We start from the raw sequence: 27906 nt of genomic DNA, 5'->3' as shown, positions 1-27906 counted from the left end.
TATCCTGTCTAATTTGCCGTTGGACAAGACTTTCACCAGAAATAGGTGATATTTTAATACAGCATGAGCAAAACAATGGCACAGCTAGTAGAGCTGCTGCCTCGCAATGTCAGAGACCCAGCTTCAATTCTGACCTTAGGTCCTGTCTGTGTGGCGTTTGCACATTCTCCCTGTGACCACATGGTTTTCCTCCAGGTGCTCTTTTCCTTCCACATCCAAAGATGTGCAGGATAGTAGGTTAACTTGCCATTGTAAACTACCCCTCTTGTGTAGGTGAGTAACAGAATATTGGTGAAGTTGATGAGAATGTGAGGCAAATAATAATAGAAAAAAGTAAAATTACTATAAATGTGTGGGTGATAGTTGGTGTGGACTTGGTGGGCCTAAGGGTCTGTTTCCATGCGATGTGAATCCATAATAGATATGTCTGTGATACCAAAACAACAGTTAGGCATGATTTTGTTTAAGAATGGCCACTATACTTCATAATAACTCAGTTTAAAGTGTTCTTCTTAACTATTACAATGCAACTTGTGCAGGGATAAGATTTTCTGCTTGGACAGTTCAGACTCTTGAAGTGCATACATAAATAAAAAAAAACCCTCCTGGGTTTTTTTATTTTATTGAAGGATGCTCCATTTCTTTTTGCCACCAATTTATAAATTGCAGGGATGCCACATCATATTCTACTGCTGGCAGGCATTGTCAATTCTTTGAACAATACACTCTGTCAATTAAATTATCCTGAATAAAGAAAGTCATACAAAGCATTGGTATCAAAGTAATATTTCTGTTATTTTATCAGGGATGCTAACCCGTTTAAATAAATAGGTTAATATGTTTGTTAAAATAGTGACCATTGAAACAGAATACAAATATGCTATGGATTTATATTTTATTCATCACACAATATAATTTCAGGGCCACTGTTTCTTGGTTTCAGTGAATAAAACAAAATAAAGTGCAATATATTGCTTGCACAGTGAATAATTTCCCTTGCTTCCAGACTTCAGATTGTTGAAAAGCAAATGCTGCTTGTATAAGGCTTTATATCTCCATCCAGGAATTTACATAGTATTGATTGCGTTATTTCAGAAAGTCTGTCACAGAACCAGGGGAAGCCTAGTGTTGCACCACTTCTGTCAATCACTTTTGAAATAACAGGTATGTAATTAAGGCATTCTACAGCACATTTATTTTGCTTGAATTCATCCAAGTAATTGAAGTTCCAAACATAGCAGGTGTTCCCCTAACATTATTTTGAAACAGATGTGTTACTTGGAGGGTGAAAATCATACAGAAAACTGCCGAAGCTGAAAATCTGCACAATTTGTTAAAATTGTTAATAAAGCAGAAAATGCCAGAAAAAAGTCTGCAGATCAGGCAACATCAAGGGAAAGAGAAAGAGTTAACATTTCAGATTGAAGACCCTTCAACAGATTCTATGTAACAAATTTCCATGTTGCATAGAGCGTTGAGTAATTCTGCTCCAATAACTTCACTGCAGCAACCAAATCCTTGTAGATATTTGAGCTGTATATATGGGTGGCAGCCATCTCAGCAGCAGTAGAGGGTTAGCAATTTTTTCCATGAACTTCTCAGACCTTTCATCCTAAAAATAAATAGCATCTTAAGCAGTAGAAATTGATAGTGCAGAACTTATCATGGCTGGGCTCCTGATGCCAGCAAAGGAATAACTTAATTTATTGAGAAATTTCAATGTAATTGTATGCTTTGTTTACATTCCATTTAGGATTTATCACACATTGGAATGGATCTTGACTTTGAACATTATGTAAAAGAGGTGATAATGAATCATCATCTATTTTGTGTCTTTTCTGATTTTGTTTCCAATGAAGTCAGAGTATTTGCTTTCTTCTTTTTAACACTATTACACCTAGTTAAATGCTACCCATCTGTTACTTAATCACATTTATTGTTATTTTAAACAATTCAAAGTGATGCAAAGGCACAATTTCCCCAGTTCATACTTGCATTGTTCTCTTTCCTCTTAAGTGTTTCTCCCCTCCCTCCATCTCCTCATCACCTGTGCTCTCTTGCAACTCTGAGATCCCTTGTTCTCTGTTCACACTGTTCTCAGATTCTGCGCATTCTCTTCCACTCTCCAAACTCGCATGAACATTTTCAATCATTCTCCAATTCTTTTGCTTGCCTGAAATGCTGGTGGTTCTCTTTAATTATGTTTTCTCCCCTCAAGTCACAGCAATTCTGTTTTGATCTTTCGCTTATCTAACAGAAATTTATCCCATAAAATAATACAGTAAAACTCTGTTATTCTTGCAAGCTTGGAACTTTGGTGGTGCCAGACTGGCAGATACTTCATACCTTTGGATATTAGTCCCTCATGCATTTACTTAACTTTATTTTTAACTTACAATGTACAATAATAAGACCTCCAGTAAACGTGGTAAATTTAAAAGAAGCACAGGCAACAAGGCTCTGGTGAGTTTAAAGGCAGTGCAGGAAACCGAGCCCAGTGAGTTCAAAGGGAGAGTGGAAAAAGGGGTCTTGGTGAGTTTAAAGGAAGCATGGGAAACAGGACAACAGAGTTTAAAGGGAGTGCAGGTAGCATCACCAAGTGTGCCAGATGCCCAACCACCGGGCTTTCTGAATAATCAGATGGTGAATTATTAGTTTCATTGTATTTTGTTGTGTAACATTTGAGGCATGTGGTAAGTGTGACATACCAAGGGGTCAATAGTTAATTTTGTCCTGTGGTTCCCAAACCACTGGTGTTTTCCTCAGGTCATCAACTATTTAATGTACACTGATTACTGTGATTAATCAGGAACTCCATTATTGTTATATCATATGTCATCCAGGATGAAGTATATTGTCCATAGTCTTCCTTCATCATCTTCTGCATCTTTTCCTGATGACTTTGAGCCGATTATACAGATATCCATGTATAAATCAGAAACGCAAAAAAATGTGGTTAGTTGGCACGTGTGTTCTCAGTTCTAAGCATTGGAATTAATATAAAACTTGATTCTAAAAATAATTTTGTTTAGAGAACTTTTGACAATACAGATTACAAATCTATATATGTTTTAGTATTAATGTATCTACTAATAATATACGTGACACCAGGATTTTTAATTCCAATGATTTACCTTTCTATCCTGGGATATGGCAGTTCTTTGCTGTCCCAATGTAATGAATAGCATTTGATCTTGCATAATCAGCTTTTATGGCTTCAACAATGGTTCCATCAGAGTAGCAAACTGACCAAGGAAATCCTGCAATGTCAAACTTGCTTAAATATCTTGGGCCATGATTTCCGGTAACTTCTGTGCTGCATTAATGGTATATGATGTGGATGCATCATTATCAACAAATTTAGGACCTTTGGTCATACATCATCACCTTTAAGGATTGTACTCAATTACGACAAAGTACCTGCTCTAGTTTGGAAATTGCTGGCTGGCAATAGTGCATGGAATGTTGCAGCCAATTATTTTTGTAAGTCAGTGCACAGTGGAACATCCTACCTTGTCTTTGGTGAGGGCACCAATATTTTGCCCTCTACAAAGCTTTCCAAGGCTTCAAAAAGACTCTGGGAAGTATTGCATTTATATAATAATTTTCACATCCTATAACAAGGCACTGCACGGCTTATACAGCAGTATAGTCATTATTATAATGTTTATTAGGCAAATTAAAGCTTATCTATTCTAAATTTGTTGAGGCTTTTCAAGGCAAAAAATAGAGGAATCTCCAGGGAACTCAAAGGAGGGGTGAACAGAGAAAGTGGTGGAAGATTCCGCTAAAGCCTCTTTCTCCCTTGTCCCAACTGATTCTGCCACATATTCTGAGCATTGCCAAAAGGATATTGGGAAGCTTTCCTCTCCACCTTCAGGAAATCTGAGACATTTTTCTATGCACGTGTGAGGAGAAAGCTTGCATTTCTTGACTATTAAATAATAACTAAAACTAGATGATGCTGGAAAAATGGTCAGATGGATGAACGTGATGCACTGTTACAATATGTTGAGGTAATGTCATCTTCTCCATTATATTTTCAGTAGAGAAATACACTGGTCATAGACAATTACTTTAGAGGGAATCTTAGCAAACCAATTGCTCCAAAAGCAAACAAACACACCCAATAACAAAATCAAGAAGTTACTACTCACCATTCAGAGCACACCTCTCAGAATGATATTTTTTAATAAATTCAGGTTATTAAATGAGACATTTTTACTTGCTACAACTAATGTATAAACTAACATGCAGTTTTTTTTGTTTATATTTTCAGCTTCAAAACCTGTTGACAACAAATTGTGCACTGGACCCTCACCAAACACCACACAAATGTGTCAGATCACCTGTCCAATTGAATGTGAAGTATCATCTTGGACTGCTTGGGGACCATGTACCTATGAAAACTGCCAGAATCCACAGGGAAAGAAAGGCAAGTTGAATCTATCACTGCAACAAACATACAAGGCTTTTTTTTTATTAGAATTTGAATTGCGTATTGGAGTTCTTAAAGATTGTGAACTATTTCTTGTGTTTGAAAGTATTCAGGTCAACTGAGGGAGTTGTATATTAAACAATAGTTTTAAAATATATATTTAGGACTTCTTTTGCATTCTTATTCTCTTCCATAATTTTTCAATTCTATGGTGGATCTCTGTGTGATAAATCTACCTAAATTATTCATGTGTTATTAATAAATAAATTTAACATTTCCTGTCAGCTACTGCACAGAGGAAATCACTTCCTAATTTGGAAACTGCAAAGCAAATATTTTTTGAGGTAGGGATAATGGAAGAATTAGACTCGAAATAAAGTAAGTATGTCGTTAAGGTTGTTGTAAAAGGATATTGATGTCTTTGTGTTAATTTTAATACAATGTAATAGAATGCATTGATGGAATTGTAAAACATACAAATGTACCAGGCAGCATTTAATTTCATCAGTGCAGATGTTTTGAGTTTAAATTACCTACCGAAACCAAGTTAAGCTGTTTATATAATTCTTCATTTGTAAGTACTCTCCCTTATGAGCCCATAGAATTACTAGTCCTGTTGATGGCTTTCCTTGTGTGCTGAATTTTAAAGGAGATTTATGCAAGCCATTTTGCAGACTTAGTATATATAAGGATTGTTTTTATTACTGCTATATGTTTTGCGAATAGAAAAGTGAAATGTAAAATTATTCCTTTTAGGATTTAAACTGCGGAAACGACAAATTACCAATGAGCCTACTGGTGGGATTGGAAATTGTCCACACTTAAATGAAGCTATCCTTTGTGACGACCCATCGTGTTATAGCTGGCAGGTTGTGAAACTGGGCGAATGCTTACCCGACAATGGCAGTGAATGTGGACCAGGCATCCAAACGCCAGAAGTTCAATGTGTCAACAGCAATAGTAAGAGACTGTTTTAACTTATTTTATAAATCAATATCTGAGGTTGTACTTTCACTTGAATGTTGAAGCACAAATTTCTTCATCTACCAGGAAAATTACATGGTGGACTGAGTTTCTGATTTATTGCTGTCTCTGGTGTTACATGGCAATATCTTAATTCCCTGATTGAAGTCTCCCTTAACTTCAGTCAGTGTCCCAGTAAATGATTTATTTAGATTGATATTTAAGGTCTATAAGTGTTGGCACCTGCATGACGAGATTTTTTTTCTGATGCCTACATTCCATTCTGATTTCACCCTCTCTGCGTTTGCACTTTACTTACTTTAGATTGGTTGCTTGAAGCTCTGTCAATTGTGGCTATCGGTGTCGTATCCAAATGAATCCCATATTGATGGGATAAATGCTTCTTGTCTGGCGGTTTTAAGCATGCTGGTGTGATTGAAATTGGGGTTGCCTCTCATCATTTACGAAGAATAACTGAAAAACAAAGCAGCCAAACTACTGTGCCAATAGCAGTAAACTGGCAATCTCATGCAAAGCAGAAGTAGAATTGTTGGTATAGAACGTTGAAGGATGTCACACAGTGTACTGGAGGTGCCTATCTGAGGTTGGGATTGAGGCATGTTATTGGGACAGTTTAGAGGAGTGACACTTGGACCACAGCTCTTGAGCAACAGGTAACTTTTTGAAGTGCAGCTTGTGGCTCTTCAAGATCGCTAATTTCTAAATTAGAATGTGACATTTTATTGCACTACAGCGTTGTAATTATAGAATGACTCCCATTGTGTGCTACTAACATAAGAGCACAAGATAAAAACAATTAGGATTCTTTCATCATCTGTATACCCCTGTGATGGACATGAAACTAAACATGGCAAAGGCAAAGAGGAAATGAAAATATGAAGATGAATACAGATCTTTCAGAGGGGGTTGGGAACTATATCTGCTTAATATACAACAGTTTTCACTTTCTACCTAACTCCCTACATTCTTTATGCAGAACCTCATCTCTCTTCCTGCCTATGTTGGTGGTACCAATGTGGACCATGATCTCTGGCTGCTCACCCTCCCCTTTCAGAATGTCCTGTACTTGCTCAGAGACATCCTTGACCCTGGCACCAGAGAGGCAACACATTATTCCAGAGTCTCACTCGTGGCTACAGAAATGCCTTTCTGTTCCCCTGACTAGAGAGTCCCCTATTACTATTATCCACCCACACTTTGACCTTCCCTGATGTACAACAGAGCCACTGATCTGGTTGCTGCTGTTGCTTTCCCATGAGAGGCCACATCCCTCAACCACATCCATAAGCAGTAGACCTGTTGGAGAGGGGAATAGCACCTCCTACACTACCTACCTGGCCCTCCTGGCAGTCACCCATCTATCTAGCTGAACCTGCAGTGTGATCACCTCTCTGAAACTTCTGTTTATTATACTTTCTGCCTCCTGTATGCTCCTCAGAGATTTGAACTGCTGATCCAATTTTTGTGTTTCAATGCTTGGAAAATCATTATAATCCCAAATGTGGAGAGCAATATACAGGCCCAGATTTTATAGGAAAATGTTGGTAGATACCTGTACACTGCCCCATATTTCCTATGCAGCTGAAAGTAATTGAATTTATGAACAGTATATTTAAAGAAAAGCTGTAAATCCAGTAGTACCAATGAAGGGAGAGACCCACTCCTGCATCACAAGACTTTGCTCTTTGGTTTTTATTGTCTTTACTGGAAGATGGCAGCTTTAAGAGAAGAGAATGGGAGGAAGAAGTGCCAGGTACCAGACTTGGCCTGATAGGTAGGGATTGAATAACTGATACTACTCCTGGTAGAGATGGAAAATTAAATAATATGCAGATTGTTGAAGTGATTGTTAGAATTCAGACCAAATATTGATTGGAATGTTTGAATGTATTTTCAGGTTAAAAAATTAAAAACATCTTCCAGAGTTTTGGTGCCAAAACCTTTTGTTTGCCCTGAAAGTAATCAATTGGAACTTTGAAATAATGATAATGTATCCTCATCTGAAAAGAGTTGATCTTGACCTAATGCTAAGATAAAGAAAGTTGATTGACTTCAACAAACAAGTTTCAAAAAAACAAAAACACAGAAATACGCCAGCAGTTTTTGTAGAGAGACAAACAGTGTAAGCCCTTTCCAGTCAGTGACCCAGCATTAGAACTTAGGTGGCTCCAAAACATGAAGGATGGAATTTAAATTGGAAATCATGTGGAATAAGTCAGATCTGACTGTTTTAGTCAGAGCAATGATCCAGATAATTTAAATACAGTTCTATTCATGCCAGCAGCAAGTTAGTAATGTATTTAAATTTTGGGAAGAAAATAACCAAGCATTTGTTCTACTGAAGCTGAAAAACATTCATAAATTTACAGTGTATTCCTAATTAACAGGGTTGCCTGGATATATTTTACAGGATTAAGCCTATTTACTGTTTTCTTGTGAAACTAGGTGAATGTAGAGGATTGCTAGTGAAAAGTTGTTACCATAGTAAAAAATAAACCATCAATAAATCTTTAGTGAGAGTAAAAAAATAAAAGTGATCCCTTTACAATTTTGCTCCATGGTTTGCAAACTTCCAATAAGCAATAACAGTCTAGCATAATGGTTTTAATGTAACCATGCAGAGATTTCAATTGAATTGAAAACAGTATGCCCACAGTTGTGTCATTAAAATGAACAATTGTGAAGATAGAACTGCAATTTTTGAGGGCTAGATGAAGCTGCTTCACATTGCGATTATTTATACAAAATGTCATGTTGATTACTTGCATAGATTTAATATCTAAATAAGCAAATCATATCAAACAGCAACCTGCTAACCAGCTGCTAAAACTAATCACGAAAACCTTACTGGAAAAAAATTGTAGGAAGAAATTGATAAGGAACATCATATATTTCAGGTAGTTAAAATTGTTTTTGTTTCTAATGGCTTTTCCCATAGTAAATGTATAAAAATTAGATGCAGTTTGCCTTTTTCCATGAAAACTATATTTTCATAACCAGCAAGGAATCACTCAACTGAAGTCACAGGGAAAAAATAAATTTGCATCCTGGACATTAACTGTTAGGCAAATCGGAAAAATTTAATACTATTAATAATTCCTCTGTCCTTGTGCTCAAATCCCTTCCTATTCTGTGTATCTCCTCCAGTCCTGCATCCTTCTATAAGCTCTGGGTGCTTACTTCATGTACATTCTTATTCCTTTAGCTTTATCACTGGTATTGTTGAGTGCAGCCAAGACCATCAAAGGCAGTTGGCAACAAAGCAGTTAAGGATTCCAACAACATAATCCCAGTAGTAAACTAAACAACTGGATTTCAATGCACACGATAATTCAAGGGCTAAACCTTCATCTGCACAAAAGTGGAAAATGAAAAACAGCACTTATTTTACACCATCACATATGGTCACAATCTATTCCAAACAGTGCAAGTGCTGCATGTCTGAAAGTAGATCAAGATTGCAGACTGGTGTCCAGAGGAAATTGGTTAAAGTGTACTATTCCTTGAGACGAAAGGATAGTGACTATAGACTGAACGCAGCTCCTTTACCATTGAGTAGAAAATTGTATACAAGAGTTTTTTTTTTTGCATTTTGTTGGCTTTTCTTTATTTACCTTGGTTGCTTTTTGGAAGTGGATTAGCCACCATGACATTGGGATTTTGCATTTCAAGGAAGTAACCATTAAAAGGCTTTAAAGGAGTTTATCTCAGATTTGGTTATAAAGTTACAAATCTGTAATATGAAAAAGAAATTAAATTCCATATCATTCCCTTGCATTGTGTACAACATTGTATAATATTGATTTTGTTGGCTGGGTTAGGTTCTGCAATTTGTTGATTTTAAACTCACTACAAGGGAATGGCAAAAGTGAAAGCACTTTAAACTCTTAATCAAAAAAGCCATCCAATGCCATCTAGATATTTTCTTTGTTGTTGCCTGTAGTTTTTGATTCCTCCAAATCAATTGAAAACTAGAAACCAATTTTCACTAAAGATGCCATGATAATCCTGCAACTCAGACTTTAGAAAGAAGCCAGCAAACTAAGCACATAACTGGTATCTGCCAAGATGGCTATTATACAAATTAATAAATGTGACCTCAATAAAATTATTGTCACTGAAGGAGAAATTTAAGAGCAATCACTGAGTAAAAAAATCAAGACTGGAAAGATTAAAACCTATTCACTTTAATCTGGCAGGTCATGGCTCTCCATTTTACAGCTGCTAAATGATTCCTGCACAACTCTTGTGCACTTAAATAGTGCTTGCTGGAGCACCATTAACATGTAATCCATAGACAGTTACAAAAGAAGATAATCCTTTAATATATAGATGAAAAAAATAATGAGCCACCAATATTTTAATGGGAACCTTACTGATTTCAAAATAATAATTATTCCAATTTAAAATTGTTCTGAAAGAGCTTAAAAACTAAATATATTTTACATATTGATTTAACTGGACACAGCCAAACCTATGAGATCAGATAATGACCCATCTGTAATATCGAAGATTTGCACTCCAGAACTACCTACAACTCCAGCCAAGCTGTTCCAGTGCAGTTATAACACTGGCATCTACTCAGTAATGTGGAAAATTGCCAAGGTTTGTCCTGTTCATAAAAAGCAAGACCAACTGCCCAATCAGTCAGCTCTCAACAGTCAGCAAATTCACAGGAGCTGCCATCAAGAGAGCTATTAAGCAGCACTTACTCACCACTCACTCCACTCCAGACCGCATGGACCAAGCAGCAGCACTCCAGAGGTGAGGTGAGATTGACTGCCCTTGACTTCAGGACAGCATTTGACTGACTGTGGCATCAAGGCACCTGTGATAAAACTGATGTTAATTGGAACCAGAGGGAAAATACTCCAGTGGCTGGAATCATACCTGACACAAAGGAATATGGCTGTGGTTGATGAAGGTCAACCATCCTAGCCCCAGGACATCACTGCAGGAGTTCCACAGGACTGTGTCCTTGGCCCAATTATCTTTAGCTGCTTCTTTAATAATCTCTCTCCATCATATCAGCAAAAATGTGGATGTTTGCTGATGATTGACATTGTTCAATTCCATTCACAACACTTCAAAAAACAAAGCAGCTCATCTCTGCATGCAGCAAGACCATATGGGCTAATAAGATGCATGCAACATTTGCACCAAGCATTGATAATATCCAAAAAATAGAGAGTCTAAAGACCACCCTTGATATTAAATGGCATTACCATCATCATCCCTCACCATCAAAGTCCTGGGTAACTATTGACCAGATTTATTATATGAGTAGTTGATATTTTGGATTAGTTTATTACATCTTTAAGAGGAAGCAATTTAATATACAGGACAAGCAGACCTTTAAGAACTGACTGTATCATATGGTATGAGTTTAATTTATTATTGTGCCATCCATGCAGTTGGTAGTTGGCTGCTTTCAATAGGGATGTTTTGAAGGTAGCTCTTTCTTTGTTATTTGCCTCAGTGAGCCAACTCAGATGAGGTTATGCCAGCATAGGATTAGGATAGTTTACTGTTAGGATAGTTTGGAGTGAATTTTCCCTTTGTGTGATAGTGCACAATATGTGATAGCGATTCAACCGTCCATTTTACATCACTGCCCATTTTTAAAATCTTTGACTTCAATAGAAAGACATTTTAGGAAGTTTTTAAACAGGTTACTTACTCAAAATCACCAATTTTACTCTCACACCAAGTCAAGATCATTCTTATTGTTCCTAAATGAAAGGATTTATTGAACTTTCCACAGATGAAATGCAAATAGATTCAATGTTGATCACGCAGCCAGCAATGACTGATATCACACTATCCAGGTAATTTATTTTTGATTTCAGGCCCAGAGACATGTTGATCAGGAGAACATATTGGAAATTTGAGCTTCGTACCACACACAATTTTCAAACCAGTTATCTTAAAGTCTGGAAAATTGCGAGGAATACATTTCCAAATTTCCAGTATGTACATTTGGTGGGTGAGTCATCAAGCTAGGAATGTAAACTCATAAGATTATTCCGTTTAAGTTTAGATGAGCCAGTAGAAGAATTAATACAAACAGCGATCATTTACTATATTGAAGTCCTTGGTTTGAAGTGTTTTTTATGAATGGCATTTTCGAGAAATCACACTTGTCGGCCTCATTCATTACACTATCAAACCATCTGAAATTACAAACTGATCAGTTAAAATCAAATTTGATTGAAGATGCTTTTAAGAAACATGTTGTGAAGTGTCAGCCAATCAATGTCATATTGGTATCAGATGAGTTTCCTCACCAGCTGGGAGTTTTGCTTCAGCTGAGTTTGCACCTCTCCTAAGCATAAAACTGTTTCAAGAAGGAACATTTTATTTGAGTTAATTGCACTGAGCCAACGTTCTTGGCAACACAATTTGCAAACATATTCTGCCAAATTTACATGCCGGACTCATTTAAGTGGTTTTGTTATCTGCTTTTTTTTACTCCAGGTCAAAGGAATCTATCTGAGCACAATGAAAGGAACAGTGTCTCACATTGTTCAAAAATTTTAAAGGGTCTTCTTCTGACTAAAATTGAATCGAATTATTTTATTACCAAAATGTTCTTATTTTTAGCAAAATTAGTTTTCTTCATTTATCATTGCCACCTACGTCGACTCAATCATCCTTTGTTGATACACTGTTTCAGCAGCCACAATTCTGGAACATCTTGCCCAGATGGTCATTTTTCATGTATGACTGCTCACAACAAACATATTTTTCTTCATGAAGTCAAAGGCCAAATTGGTCACTGTGCAATATCCACATATGTACTTTCCAGGATATGTTCATGCAATTATAGCACGGAAGGTATTTGTGCCTGCGTTTGGTCTTCTGCTATTTTCACCCACTCCATTATCATTTCCCTACCTGCCACCCTCTTCAATCATATCAAATTCCTTTTAAAATTATATTATTACAACACGAGCAACAACTTAGTGCATTAACCCTTGAATAACATCTTGAGCAATAGGAAAATAGATGCCACACCAAAGAAGGAAAGATTTTGAGAAGAAAAGTAGGTTTTAGTAAAGGCCTTAAAAGAGATTTCAAAGTCAAGTTATTTAAAGAAGGAATACAGAAAGTGGGGACTGATTGGCTGATGGCAAAAACTGGAGTTGAGGCCGGCATAAATCAGCCATGATCATATTGAATGATAGGGCAGACTTGAGAGGCCTGGTAGCCTACTCCTCCTCCAATTTTCTTGTGTTCTTGTACATAATGTCATGATTTAATATAATGTAACTAAGGGCAGAATGCACATGAGAAAGATATGAGAACCAGCAAGTATCCTTAACTAAGGAAGAAAAAAAACAATATTCAGGAAAATATCCAAAGTTCTTGTAAGGAAGTGGTGGTAGTACATAAAGCAACCATTAATATGGACTGAGAAGGCAAAATTGGGTTTTTGAGAAGGTATTGATGATGACAGCCTTGAAAGAGTAGGGGAGCAATGCCTGTGGAAATTTATTATGTCTAAGCATTGTGGAAAAGAACAATAATTAGGTTATGTGAAATTTAATCAGAATGGGGTAAAAGAAGCAGGTGGTCATTCCGTTGGAGGAAAAAGACAGAGAAAGGGAATTGGAGAGGAGAAGATTCAGAGCTTGGGTGGAGGGGAAAACAGGTGGAGGCTTGATACTGGGCAGAAAAAAACTGCTGAGGTAGCTTGATTGATAGTTTATTTTATGAATTTGACCCTGGTGTGAAGTTTTGCCCATCATTAATACATATCTGGACAACAGAGGCAAAGGCAAGTCAGCCCTATAGATTTATCCATTAGTAATGAACAGAAAAGCTTGTGATTCCCTTGTGACTTCTGTGCTGGAATTCCTAATATGTGCTAGAGTTCCTGATTATAAGTTCATAAAACTTGCGCTTTAAGGATCATTCACAGTACCCATTTGTGCCAAAGGACAGGAAATATTAGAATAGGTGTCCTGCCAGGTGATAATGTACACTAAGTAAACTATTTTGTAAAAAGACCTTTGTACTATAAGCTGGAATATCATTAAGATTAGATGTCTGTCCACTTGTGTACTATAGTCCACTGGGTCCACTTGTTTTACCAAATGCTATCAATATTCATCTTAACATCATTGAGGTCACAAGTTGTAGTCAGGAGGGATTCCAAAGCTAGAAGTCATACCTCATCAATCTATTGGATTTCTTTGAGGAGTTAATTGGGTCAAGAGCTGTAGTCATAAAGTGAATAGATTTTACTTAGACTTTCTTGAGATATTTCATATGTAGAACTTCATAGAAACTCCTTAAAATAGTCATAATTAATGACAAATTGGACTGATTAGATTGAAAGTTAATTTGGAAAAATAGGTAGAGTGATAATGAAAAGATAATGTTTTGCCTTGAGATATAGACAAGTGAATTATCAGGGATTTTTTCCAGGTATAGCTTTTTACACTGTTTGCTCAATAGCTGAAGCAACATGATACACAATGAGTATGAAAGAGACTATACCAAGAGGAAATTAATGGACTTTAAATTGCAGTTAGATTCTAATGTGGACCAATACTATGAACAGATTAATTTGGAAAAAATACTGAAATAAGGCTTGATCCAGATCTTTTTAAAATAATAAAATTGTAAAAACATGTATGATTTAAATGCTATTCAAGATAAACTGCAAATATTTCTCTCCATAGGCCTGGAATGAGCTATTTTTAACTACTGGTTCCATAGAGAACTGTTAGTAAACTGCAGTGCATAGGTCAGCTCATTCCTGCTTTCCACACCTATATGAGGAAATCAGGAACAAGCTGAAAGTCAGATGTCAGCAGATCCGACCTCCATCTGTACAGCTGAACTCAGCACTGGGACCAGTGGTGATCACAAATGTACAGAGCTAAGAGGCGAATGTGCTTTGATGAAAAATTTAAGTGCTTTTTTAAAATTGTTCACTCTTTTGTATTCAATTAATTTCTCTCATTTAAGTATGTTTATTATTTTTAATGTTTCTTTTAATTATTTATATACATTTGAACAGTTTTTAAATGACTTGATCATTAGATACATTCAAAAATTATTCAAATGCCTTTGACAGCCCAGAGCTAGCAAAAGGACATGAGGGCAGTCTGAGGGAGATCCTGACATCTGCTACTGTCTCCAGTTCATCATCATCACTCTAGCTTGTGACACCTCAGGAACAGCCGGATCTCCAGGGCCACAAAAAGCAAGTGCAGCTGTGGTGGGAATAGTAATGGCAGTGAGTGGAGCTGGCAGAACAAATTGAACATGCATTGGCCCATAGGATAACGGATATGTGGACTAGATTCCCACTAGTAATGAGAGCTACATTAGTCAATTTCTTAAAAAGAGCCGAAAACAGAATTTCATTGAATAGATTTTCCTACCAATATGATTGCTCATACTGGTGTGAGACCAAGGAATCTCCTACCACCATGTGCTTTCTTTCTCCTGTGTTCTGCAATTCACCTCAATGCTGCATAAAGCAAACTACCTGCTAGTATTGGAAATCTATGTACCAATGTTCTCCTGAATAGATCTTTAGAAATATACTGACTGAAAAAAAGTAATCTACTTGTATTGAAAAGTGCAATCTTTTGTCCAAATTATTGCTCCTGGTAAGTATTGTACAACCCATAAATGATCAGCCAAAGAATATATTCAATCCAAAAGAGATGCATCAACTTTTGGTCTCTTTCAGTTTCTATCAGGTGCAAGAAAGTTAAAATATTTAACAACAACATGCTAATTCAAAGTCATGTCAACATTAATATTTATTTAATTCATCGCTCAAGGCCAACAGAATGTTCAAAACATATTCTAAAATAATAAACATAAAATATATTCACAATCAAAGTTGATAACAAAATACATAAAACTAACATTGAAGTGCACATGTCCACATTTGAGATTAAGATTCAGAAAATCCACAGTGGTAACTCATGGCAAACATTTTTAATCCATCTGCAGACAATGATGCCCATTGATAACAGAGGTCTGGGACAAAGAACACTCTCCATATACGCACTAGCTACAATCTGCAATACCATTTCCACTTGGTTAGTGGTGTAACATCCAGATTTCAGAAATGAAGAAGTTGTTCAATCCAAAGATTTTATTCCAGAAGCTGCATTGCCAAGCAGAAATGTCGTGAACTGTCTCCAGTATTCAACCAACCAAATCAGTGTCTCCATAAAAAGAATCTCAACAAAATATTATAAATTTTGGGATTACTTTCAGTACTAAGCTCATTTCTTAGCAGATTTTAAAGTAGGCATGCTTTCATTTTCCATATATGTTGAAATAAAGTGCCAGCATGAATGATAAAATCTCCACCCCTTTAAAGCGAGCAGAATTAGGCTAGCATTTGTCACTTTATCCAACAATAATCGCAGACTAATTTAGCCCTTGTCTTAATTAATTCTTTGAAAAAATGTTAATTTTCTTCCATGTGCTGACAAATAACTTTTATTTTCTACTCCATTATTGCATGTGTTTTAATCTACGTTTTCACCATTATCATGCTATTGAATAGTATATCCCAGAAACAAGCAGATTGGTCAATTACCCAACATGCATCTTTTGAAACCCACATGCAGCATTCTTAAAGCAAAATGAATGCAAATGTAAAGTTTGCCTGTTTGAAATTTGTTGCTGATATCAAGCTTTAACACTGAAAAAGGGTGGGCCTTCAGGGTTGCAATTTCATCTTTTATTTATTAAAACTGAAATATTCAAGTTCTACTTACAATTACCTATATCATCAAGGAGCCTTAAATGGAAGCTTTCTAAAATTCAAAATGAATTATTAAAATCTTCCTAAGTGCATGGCCTGGAACAGCCATTCACACAAATTCTCCAGTGTGAGTCTAATTTTCCTGCATTTTATGATCACAAATGTGGAAATCTGATGCATCTCCACAGGCAGACATGAAGCTTACATTCAATGAACTACACTCCGTGATCAACAGCCTTGAAATGGGATAGCCTGAGGCCCTCCATCATAGCCAGTGACTTCACAAGATCACAAGACAAAAGAGCAGAAGTAGGCCATTCGGCCCATCGAGTCTGCTCCGCCACTTCACCGTAAACTAAACTATTCTCCCATCTAGCCCCAGTTCCCAGCCTTTTCCCCATATCCCTTGATACCCTGACTAATTAGATACCTATCAACCTCTTCCTTAAACACCCCCAATGACCGGGCCTCCACAGCTGTATGTGGCAAAGAATTCCATAAATCCACAACCCTCTGGCTAAAGAAATTTCTCCTCATTTCTGTTTTAAATGGGTACCCTCTAATTCTAAAACTGTTCCCGCTTGTCCTGGACTCACCCACCAAGAGAACAACTTAGCCACATCTACTCTGTCCAATCCTTTCAACATTCAAAATGTTTCTATGAGGTCCCCTCTCATTCTTCTATACCCCAATGAATACAGTCCAAGAGCCGACAAATGCTCCTCGTATGTAAGCCTTTTCATTCTGGGAATTATCCTCCTATATCTTCTCTGAACCCTCTCCAACATCAGTACATCCTCTCTACGATAAGGGGCCCAAAACTGCACACAGTATTCCAAATGAGGTCTCACCAGTGCCCCATAGAGCCTCATCAACACCTCCTTACTTTTATACGCTATTCCTCTTGAAATGAATGCCAACATAGCATTCGCTTTCTTTACTGCCAATCCGACCCGGTGGTTAACCTTTAGGGTTTCCTGCACAAGGACCCCCAAGTCCCTTTGCACTTCTGAATTTTGAATTTTCTTCCCATCTAGATAATAACCTGCCCGTTTATTTCTTCTTCCAAAATGTACAACTCCACATTTCTTAACATTGTATCTCATCTGCCATGTCTTCTCCTAAACAGTCCAAGTCTCTCTGCAACCTTTCTGTTTCTTCAACGCTTCCTGCTCCTCCACATATCTTGGTGTCATCTGCAACCAGCCCACTTCAAGAATGTGTTACCCAAATACTACCAGCATGTCTCCTGTCCCACCAGGGGTCCAAACACCCTTGACCATTGCTACACAACCATCAAAGGTGCCTACCAAGCCACCCCCCACCCACACTTTGGTAAATCAGACCACCAGGCTGTGCTCCTTCTCCCGGCATACAAACAGAAACTGAAACGTGAGGATCCAGTACAGAAAGTCACACAGTGCTGGTCTGAGGTAATAGGTGAGTTTCTACGTGACTGCTTTGGGTTGGTAGATTGATCCATGTTCAAAGACTCAGCAGCCAACCTCAATGAGTATGTCACAACCATCACAGACTTCATCAGCAAGTGTGTAAAGGACTGTGTGCCAAACAGGTCAATCCAGGTGTTCCCAAACCAGAAACCATGGATGAACCGGGAGATCCACCCCCTTCTGAAGTCTAGGACTGCGGCATTCAAATCAGGTAACCCTGACCTATACAAGAAATCAAGATACATTCTTCATAAAGCTAACAGGGATGCCAAGAGACAATACTAGTCTAAAATCGAGTCCCAGACCAGCCGTCAGTTGTGGCAGGGCTTACGCACTATAATGGCCCACAACATTAACTTGGGCAGAATTGCTGACAACAGCGCCTCCCTTCCTGATGAGCTTAATGCATTCCATGCACATTTTTAACAGAAGGGGATTGGAATGTCACCACACACACATCGACAGCTTCCAATGCACCTGAACCCATGGTCACCATTGCAGACGTAAGATCAATCTTTCAGAGAGTGAACCTGAGAAAAGCATCTGACCTGGATGGTGTCCCTGGCCATGTCCTCAGATCCTGTGCAGATCAACTGGTATTTGCAGAGATTTTTAACCTCCCCTTGCTTCAATCTGAGGTTCCCACCTGCTTTAAGAAGACTACTATCATTCCGATACCTAAGAAAAATAAGGTAATGTACCTTAATGACTATTGCCTGGTGTCTCTGACATGCACCATCATGAAGTGCTTCGAGAGGCTGGTCATGGCATACATCATCTCCAGCTTCCCAGACAACCTTGACTCACTGCAATTCACCTACTACCAAAACAGGTCCACGGCAGATGCAATTTCCCTGGCCCTACACTCATCTCTGAAGCATCTGGACAGTAAAGGCATCTACGTTAGACTAATGTTTATTGACTGCAGCTCCGCCTTCAATACTATAATTCCAATCAAACTCATAGACCTGGGACTCAACACCTCCCTTTGCAACTGGATCCTTGACGTCCTGACCAACAGACTGCAATCAGTCACAATTCGCCACAATTATTTTCAACACCTCCCTTTGCAACTGGATCCTTGACGTCCTGACCAACAGACTGCAATCAGTCACAATTCGCCACAATTATTTTCAACACTGGTGCCCCACAAGGCTGCATCCTCAGCCCCCTACTCTAATCCCTATATACTCATGACTGTACTGCCAGATTCTGTTCTAACTCCATCTGCAAGTTTACAGATGACACCACCGTAGCAAAACAAAAGAGCTGGTTATTGACCTCAGAAAGGGGGGCAATGCACATGCTCCTCTTTACATCAATGATGCTGAAGTTGAGAGGGTTGAAAGCTTCAAGTTCCTAGGAGTGAACATCACCAATAGCCTGTCCTGGTCCAACCATGTAGATGCCACGGCTAAGAAAGCTCACCAGCACCTCCACGTCTCAGGAGGCTAAAGAAATTTGGCACGTCTCCTTTGACCCTCACCAATTTTTATTGATGCACCATAGAAAGCAATCTATCCAGATGCATCATGGCTTGGTATGGCAACTGCTCCATTTGTGACTACAAGAAGCTGCAGAGAATTGGGGACACAGCTCAGCACATCATGGAAACCAGCCTTCCCTCCATGGAGTCTGTCCACACTTCATGCTGCTTCAGTAAAGCAGCCAACATAACCAAAGACCACACCCACCCTGGACATTCTCTATTCTCCCCCCTCCCATCAGGCAGAAGATACAAAAGCCGGAAAGCATGTACCACCAGGCTCAAGGACAGCTTACAGTATATCCCACTGTTACAAGACTATTGGACAGTCCCCTGGTACAATAAGATGAATTCTTCATCTCACAATCTACCTTGTTATGGCTTTGCACCTTACTGTTTGCCTGCACTTCACTTTCTCTGTAACCATAACACCTTATTCTGCATTCTGTTATTGTTTTCCCTTGTACTACCTCAATGCACTGATGTAATGAAATGATCTGTATGCATGGCATGCAAAACAAGTTTTTCACTGTACCTCAGTACATATGACAATAATAAAACAATTCTTTTTATCAACCATCATCACTGACTTGCAATTTACTGTTACCATTATTTTCATTTATCAACGTATTTCAAAAGAACTTTTCTTGCCAATATAGAGATGTTGTCTAGTTTTTCACTGAATATGCAAGCAAGTAAAAAAATGTACATAAATTCAATTGCAAAGTAATCTGATGTAGTATCTTGGCACATTATCATTTTAGCACAAAAATAAAGATTTTTTTTAAATGGGACACCAGATTACCATTAATATGATTTACTTTGCTGGATTTGTGTTTTGATTCTAACACCTCAGATTAATAACCTACCAGCTGTCAATAGGACAAATTTACTATAACTAGATTCAGATAATATTCTTATGTGCAATAGCAGTATTTTAGTGAAAGAATATCATTTCAATGAAACACATCATTTAAATTTTATTTTTGAGACGCACAGAGGGATCTTTATTTGTGGGCCATGCACTTGAGGCTAAACCTGTTATAATTTAAAGAATAATTTGAAACTTTCTGTGTTGTAATAAGGTGACTTTCTTGATGGTCAGAAAAATCTCACATATATATCATGTCCTTTGTGACCTTAGAATGTCCCAAAACAATTTACAGCCAATGAAGTACTTTTAAAATGTGGTCAATGTTGTAATGTAAGAAATACAGCAGTCAGTTTCCATGCATTATCCCATTTGCTGCCACAAGATAATCAGTCTATTTTATTGATTTGGTTATAAGATAAATATTGGCTTGGACCCACAGAGAACAGATAAAAGTATCTCATCTGAAATTCAGTAGCACCTACTATTAGAACATAGAACATTACAGCACAGTACAGACCCTTCGGCCCACGATATTGTGCCGGCATATTATCCTGCTCAAAAATCTATCTAACCATTCTCTCCCACATAGCCCCCCATTTTTCTATCATTCATGTGTCTCTTAAGAGTATCCGAGTCTCTTAAATGTCCCTAATGTATCCACCTCCACCACCTCTGCCGGCAGTACGTTCCGCACACCCACCACTCTCTGTGTCAAAAAAAACTTGCCTCTGACATCCCCCCCATACCTTCCTCCAGTCACCTTAAAATTATGCCCCCTCTTGTGAGCCATTTTGCCTTGGGATAAGTCTCTGACCATCCACTCAATCTTCTCATTATCTTGTACAACTCTATCAAGTCACCTCTCATCCTCCTTCGCTCCAATCAGAAAAGCCCTAGCTCGTACAACCTAATCTCATAAGACATGCTCTCCAATCCAAAGGAGATTTACCAGGATGCAGGTAAATCTCCTCTGCACCCTCTCTAAAGCTTCCACATCTTTCCTATAATGAGGTGACCAGAACTGAACACTACTCCAATTGTTGTCTAACCAGAGTTTTATAGAGCTGCAACATTACCTGGCACCTCTTGAACTCAATACCCCAACTAATGAAGGCCAACACACCATATGCCTTCCCAACAACCCTATCAACCTTCGCAGCAACCTTGAGGGATCTATGGATGTGGACCCCAAGATCCCTCTGTTCCTCGACACTGCCATTAACCTTGTATTCTGCCTTCAGGTTTGATCTCCTGAAGTGCATCACTTCACACTTATCTGAGTTGAACTCCATCTGCCTCTTCTCAGCCCAGCTCTGAATTCTTTCAATGTCCTGTTGTGACCTACGGCAACCTTCTACACTATCCACAACACTGCCAACCATCGTGTCATCTGCAATCTTACTAACCCACCCTTCCACATCCTCATCCAAGTTATTTATAAAAATCACAAAGAGCAGGGGTCCCAGAACAGATCCCTGTGGAATACCACTGGTCACCAACCTCCAGTCAGAATATGCTCCATCTACCACCACTCTTTGTCTTCTATGGGCGAGGCAATTCTGAATCCACTCAGCCAAGTTTCCCTGGATCCCATGCCTCCTGACTTTTTGAATGAGCCTTCCATGAGGAACCTTATCAAATACCTTACTGAAATCCATGTACACGACATCCACTGCTCAACCTTCATCAATGTGCTTTGTTACATCCTCAAAGAATTCAATTAAGCTCGTGAGGCACGACCTGCCCCTCACAAAGCCATGCTGACTATCCCTAATCAGCCTATGCTTCTCCAAATGCCCATAAATCCTGTCTCTAAGAATCTTCTCCAGTAGTTTGCCCATCACTGAAGTAAGACTCACTGGCCTATAATTCCCAGGTTTGTCCCTACTTCCTTTCTTAAACAAAGGAACAACATTTGCCTCCCTCCAATCATCTAGCACTACTCCTGTCGCAAGTCAGGATGCAAAGATCATTGCCAATTGCGCAGCAATCTCTTTCCTCACTTCCCATAATAACCTTGGATATACCGCATCCTGTCTGGCCCCGGTGACTTATCTATCCTGATGTTTTTCAAAAGTTCTAGCACATCCCCTATTAGCCTGTCATACGCCATCCTCACAAATGTCAAGGTCTCTCTCACTGGTAAATACCGAAGCAAAGTATTCATCAAAGGACTTCCCTTACCTCTTCCGACTCCAGGCACATGTTTCCTCTTTTATCCCTGATCAGTCCTACCCTCACTGTAGTCGTCCTCCTATTCTTCACATATGTGTAGAATGCCTTGGGGTTTTCCTTAATCCTACTTGCCAAGGCCTTCTCATGCCCCCTTCTAGCTCTCTTAAGTCCATTCTTAAGCTTCCTCCTGGCTACCTCATACTGTAACTCTCCAGGGCCCTGTCAGACCCTTGTTTTCTAAACCTTAGGTAAGATTCTTTCTTCCTCTTGACAAGATGTTCTTTGTCTCTTGTCAACCAAAGTTCCTTTACTCCATCATCCTTACCCCACCTCAATGAGACAAACCTATCCAGAACCCCATTCAAGTACTCCCTAAACAACCTCCACATTTCCATTGTGCACTTCCCTAAGAACATCTGTTCCCAATTTACGCTCCCAAGTTCCTGCTTAATAGCATCATAATTCCCTCTTCCCCAGTTAAATACTTTCCCATATCATCTGCTCCTATCCCTCTCCAAGGCTATGATAAAGGTCAAGGAGTTATGGTCACTGTCCCCAAAATGCTCTCCCACTGAGTGATCTAAAACCTGATCAGGCTCATTGCCTAGTACCAGGGTCCAGTATGGCCTCTCTAGTCAGCCTGTCCACATACTGTGTCAGGAATCCTTCCTGTAGACACCTAACAAACTCTGCCCCATCTATCCCCTTTACACTAAGGAGGTGCCAATCAATATTAGGGAAGTTGAAATCATCCATGACAATAACCCTGTTATTTTTGCACTTCTCCAAATTCTGCCTCCCACTCTGCTCCTCAGTGTCTCTGCTGCTATTGGGGGTCTGTAGAATACTCCCAATAGAGTGATCGCTCCCTTCCTGTTTCTGACTATTCTCACAATACTACAATGAAATATCAGTCTAGATTGCATGCTCAATTCTCTGGAGTGGGATTTGAACCCTTAGTCTTCCACCTGAAAGTTAAGAGAGCTATCAACTGAACCATCAGCACCTAATTAATTTGAATTAAAACAATTAATCTATTTTATTATGAAATTCTTGAAGCACCTGAAACAGTATTTGTTCAGAGTTACCTGTTGTGTATCATCACCTTTGTACTGCCAATTACGTACTTGTCACATTCATTGAAATTGTTATTTCAGTGTCTTTTTTTAATTGCGCTGATAAACTCTCTAATTGGTATCCCTGGAACACTTCAAGTGCATTGTCTGAAGTTGTTATGTGGCTGAGGTAGACTTTTAGAAGACAATATTAATGGTTTCTATAAATATTTGGAACAGTAGGAGAACTCTTTGTCATTGATGCATTATGGAAATTTTAACTCAGAACTTTTTCCTCAGAGCTATGTTGGCCTTTCATCTGCCAAGAAGCTGCTGTATCTTGTTATCTGTGTGTGCACTCAGCATTATTATCCTTGTGGATTTTGATTGTAGAAACAATGATTATAAACAGTGCATTAATTGTTCATTTTATGCACAAGGAGTCCTTGTGGGAAAAAAAATAATGTGTAACGCCAGAAAAAAAACTTCAGCTGTACTTTTACTACTTCTCCCTGACTATTCTGCCTTGGCATCAGTGCCCTGCATATGGGCCTGAGAAAATCCAAGAATCAGATTCTTTTAGATTCTCATATGACTTTGCTATTATCTTTATTAACAATTTTAATTCCCAGCTCATGAGTCAATGGTTACAAATATAGCAACAGAAAGTTTCAATGTTACAATGCTGGATATATTGGCCATAGCTTGGTGCAATGCCTCCTGGTGCAAAGATCTTTCTGTGATTCTCAAAACATTCTATTCTATATAACATTGTCTATCAAAATTCTGAAAAAAACTTTGCATAGTTTAAGTATGGGAAAGAAACCACAAAACTACAACGCAAAAATATTGAAATTGTTGCATGAATGTGCCAACATTGTGATCGTCAGAAGCCATATGCACGCTGGTCTACAGTATTTCAGCTGTAAACTTTCTTCTTTTTCTTTTCAATCTTTTTATTAATTTTCAAATTAGTACAAATTACTATATATAACATTAATAATTATACATATGGTGCAGAGAGATCAGGATAACAGTCATAACAGTTAATATATATAATCACAAGGAGTAAAAAAAAGTAATCTAGACCTCCCACTCTCCTATTAAGTGAACATAATACAAAAGGAAAATTGAAAAGAGATTTAATTATATGAGAAAAGAACCCCCAAATCAAAAAAAAATAATAATAAACCAAAAGAAACTAAAAACTTCAAAAAAAACCTGGACTGATATTTCTTCAATTAAAAAAAAATTATGTCATTAACTCCGCTCCTCTGTATTCAAGGGTTATTGAAAGGGATCTGAAAAAGGTCAGCTCATATCATATGGAAATATTGAATAAATGGACTCCAAACTTCCTCAAATTTAAGCGAAGGATCAACAGTACCACTCCTAATTTTTTCTAAGTTTAAACATGCTATAGTTTGAGGAAACTACTGAAGAGTGGTGGGAGGCATTGGATCCTTCCATTTGAACAAAATGGATCACTTGGCCATTAATGTGACAAAGGCGATCATACGACAAGCAGAAGCAGACAAATGGCGAGATTCCATCACTGGTAACCCAAAAATTGCAGTAATAGGATCAGGTTGTAAATCAATATTCAATACAGATGAAATAATGTTAAAAACATCTTTCCAATATTTTTCCAAAAGGGGACAGGGCCAAAACATATGTGTCAGGGAAGCCACCTTCGAATTACATCTGTCACATATAGGATTTATATGATGATAAAAACAGGCTAACTTGTCCTTGGACATATGGGTCCTGTGAACCACCTTAAACTGTACCAAAGAGTGTCTGGCACACATTGAAGATGTATTAACTAATTGAAGAATTTTCTTCCATGTCTCTGTAGGTAAAAGTATCTGGAGTTCTCTTTCCCATTCATTCTTAATTTTATCAAGTTCCTCTGGCCGTATTTTCATAATCCAATCATAAATTATTGCTATCAGGCCCTTCTGATAAGGATTAAAACCTAAAATTTTTTCCGTAATTTCAATTTTATATGGTGTCAGAAAAGAAGGTAAAGTAACTTTAAAAAAATTTCTAATCTGTAAATATCGAAAAAAAATGTGATCTAGGCAGATTGTATTTATTAGACAGCTGTTCAAAAGATAAAAAACAGTTATCAATGAATAAATCACGAAAACATGTTATTCCCTTCATTTTCCATAAGGAAAAAGCTGAGTCAATTCTAGATGGTTGAAAGAAAAAATTAGATTGAATAGGACTTGATAAATTTATTCAATCCAAAGAATTTACGAAATTGAAACCATATCCGTATTGTATGCTTAACTATTGGATTAGTCATTTGTTTACTCAATTTAGTAAGTGCAAAAGGGAATGAAGCTCCTAAAATAGAAACCAATGAAAATCTTTGCACTGATTCACACTCAAGGTACACCCAATGAGGACATTGATTTGCATCTAAATCTTGTGCCCAGAAAATTAAGTATCTAATATTAATTGCCCAATAGTAAAATCTAAAGTTCTGCAAAGCCATACCACCATCCTTTTTTAATTTTTGTAAATATTTCTTACTTAACCTTGGGTTTTTATTCTGCCATATATATGGAAGAATTTTGAAATCAATAGTGTTGATAAAGGATTTCAAGATAAAAGTTGGAATCGCCTGAAAGAGATACAAAAATTTTGGTAAAATATTCATCTTAACTGCATTAATTCGGCCAATCAATGATAGAGAGAATGGGGACCATTTAGTAAATAATTTTTAAAGTAATCAATTAAAGGTAAAAAGTTCACTTTAAATAAGTCCTTGTGTTTCTTGGTAATTTTAACACCCAGGTACGTAATCAGTCACTAATCTAAATGGTACTTGGCTATAAATTGGGACTTGCATGTTGAATGGGAAAAGTTTACTCTTATTAAGATTTAATCTATAACCAGAGAAAACACTAAACTGAGCAAGTAGTGATAATACTGCAGGGATAGATTTCTCCAGGTTAGAGATATAAAGTAACAGGTCATCTGTATAAAAAGATATCTTGTGAGTCCCCTTTCCATGAGTGATACCAAATATGTTAGATGCTGTAATTCTTATGGTAAAGATTTAGATACATTAGAGACAATAACATTCAAATATAAACACCAATAAATTATACTTCATCTATGGAGCTAACAAAACTATTTCTGTGTTCAAATATTTGATTTTCATGAATAAAAGACTACCTCATAAGTGGATGCCTTAAGAGAATTGTAATTCTGTTTTCATTTAATTTAAGTATAACTACATCATGAAATTGGCCACAGAATTCATTGTGATCCTCAGAAGCCATATGCATGATGGTCTACAGTATTTCGGCTGTAATTCTTATGGTAAAGATTTAAATACATTAGAGACAATAAGATTTCAAGTATAAACACCAATAAATTATATTCCATCTATGAAGCTATGAAATGTGGCTCATCCAGAACTGTCCTCCATGGGACATTGGTTGTTCTTCTTGAAAAATCATCAGAATATTGCAGTCTTCTCTTTGATAATTCTTAAGGTATTGTACTTTAGCAACTATCCTTTCTGAAAAGTTGTGCTCAGAACCACAGAGTGTAGTAGACTGGCTGCGCCAATGTAACAAAATTTAGTTCCACTCCTGTTTACATTATTCTCCCAGATATGGAAGTTATAAAAAATATTCATGTGAAATAGCACCTTTCCCACCTTCAGGATATCCCAAAGCAATAAGTCAAAAAACAACCATTATTATATAGCTAAACAGAAGGTACCATACCAAAATCAATAAACATATATCATAATTTAAGTACATAGATGTACTTTACAAACTTCAATTATAAGTAAAAGCAATGGTAGTGAAGGGTCAATATGTACATAGATATACTTCCCTGAATGTTGTTTAATACCAATTCAATGTGATTCAGTGGTTGAAGTTGTTTTATTGATGTAGTTTTATTCAAACAGTAATTTGTGTCGTGAGATTGTTACTTTATCAAATCCAAAATGTACAGTAATATGTCAATATTTCTAACACTTTAACCAGTTCGATGACCCTTTCTACACTCAGTTTTAGTTCACATTGGTCAATCTTCTATGATCAGGGAATGAAAATTGATTTTTTTCCCTGTGGAAGTTCTTGCTTGTCATCAAATGCACTTTGCACTAAGATGATACTTGATTAAACTGACTTTTATAAAGCAGGCATTTCTTCACAACTAATCAATAATCTTTTGTCCCTTGGTATAGCTTTTTTGTCATATGAAATACAAAGGATCCTTGGGTTATCATTTTCCTTAATCAATTTTTTCTCTTTATAATGCAATATTTACTTATTGCCTGGAAACATTGAGCTTTTGGAAAATTATCCAAAAAGATGAAATTCACCAACAATCTTCAGTGTAGATAACTTTTGAATTGTGTTTTAAAATGATTCTATTGCAGAAATCAAAGTGGCATTGAAAGTTAATGCAGGTATGTTTAGTACTGTGGAGCACTGACATGGGCTTTTATTCTAGCTCAGACATACTTTCTTATCAATGCTGAGCACAAATTAACTTTTCTCAGCAGACAAGGAGTAATCAGAGAGAATGTCATGCCTAGCAGATTAGCTGCAGAGAACGTCAATAGGAACTTAGAAGCAGGTCATTGGTTTCAAGAGAAATGTGTCAGGGAGGAGGTCAAAGATGTTAATAAAATGACAAAAATAATTCCATAGATAGC

At 37.4% G+C, this 27906-nt stretch overlaps 1 protein-coding gene across 1 annotated transcript in view; it reads left to right on the top strand.

Moving 5' to 3' along the window:
* Nucleotides 1-27906, top strand: part of thsd7aa (thrombospondin, type I, domain containing 7Aa) — a 299272-nt gene that overhangs the window by 164436 nt on the left and 106930 nt on the right. The window contains exons 5-6 of the mRNA XM_052016677.1: nucleotides 4280-4435; nucleotides 5195-5398. Of these exons, the coding sequence (XP_051872637.1) occupies nucleotides 4280-4435; nucleotides 5195-5398 (360 nt within the window). The remainder of the gene's footprint in view (nucleotides 1-4279; nucleotides 4436-5194; nucleotides 5399-27906) is intronic.

Source organism: Pristis pectinata, chromosome 5 (genome assembly GCF_009764475.1).
Source record: "Pristis pectinata isolate sPriPec2 chromosome 5, sPriPec2.1.pri, whole genome shotgun sequence".
NCBI classification, from domain to species: domain Eukaryota; kingdom Metazoa; phylum Chordata; class Chondrichthyes; order Rhinopristiformes; family Pristidae; genus Pristis; species Pristis pectinata.
The sequence above is the reverse complement of the archived record's forward strand: the minus strand, read 5'-3'. Positions and strand labels throughout refer to the sequence as shown.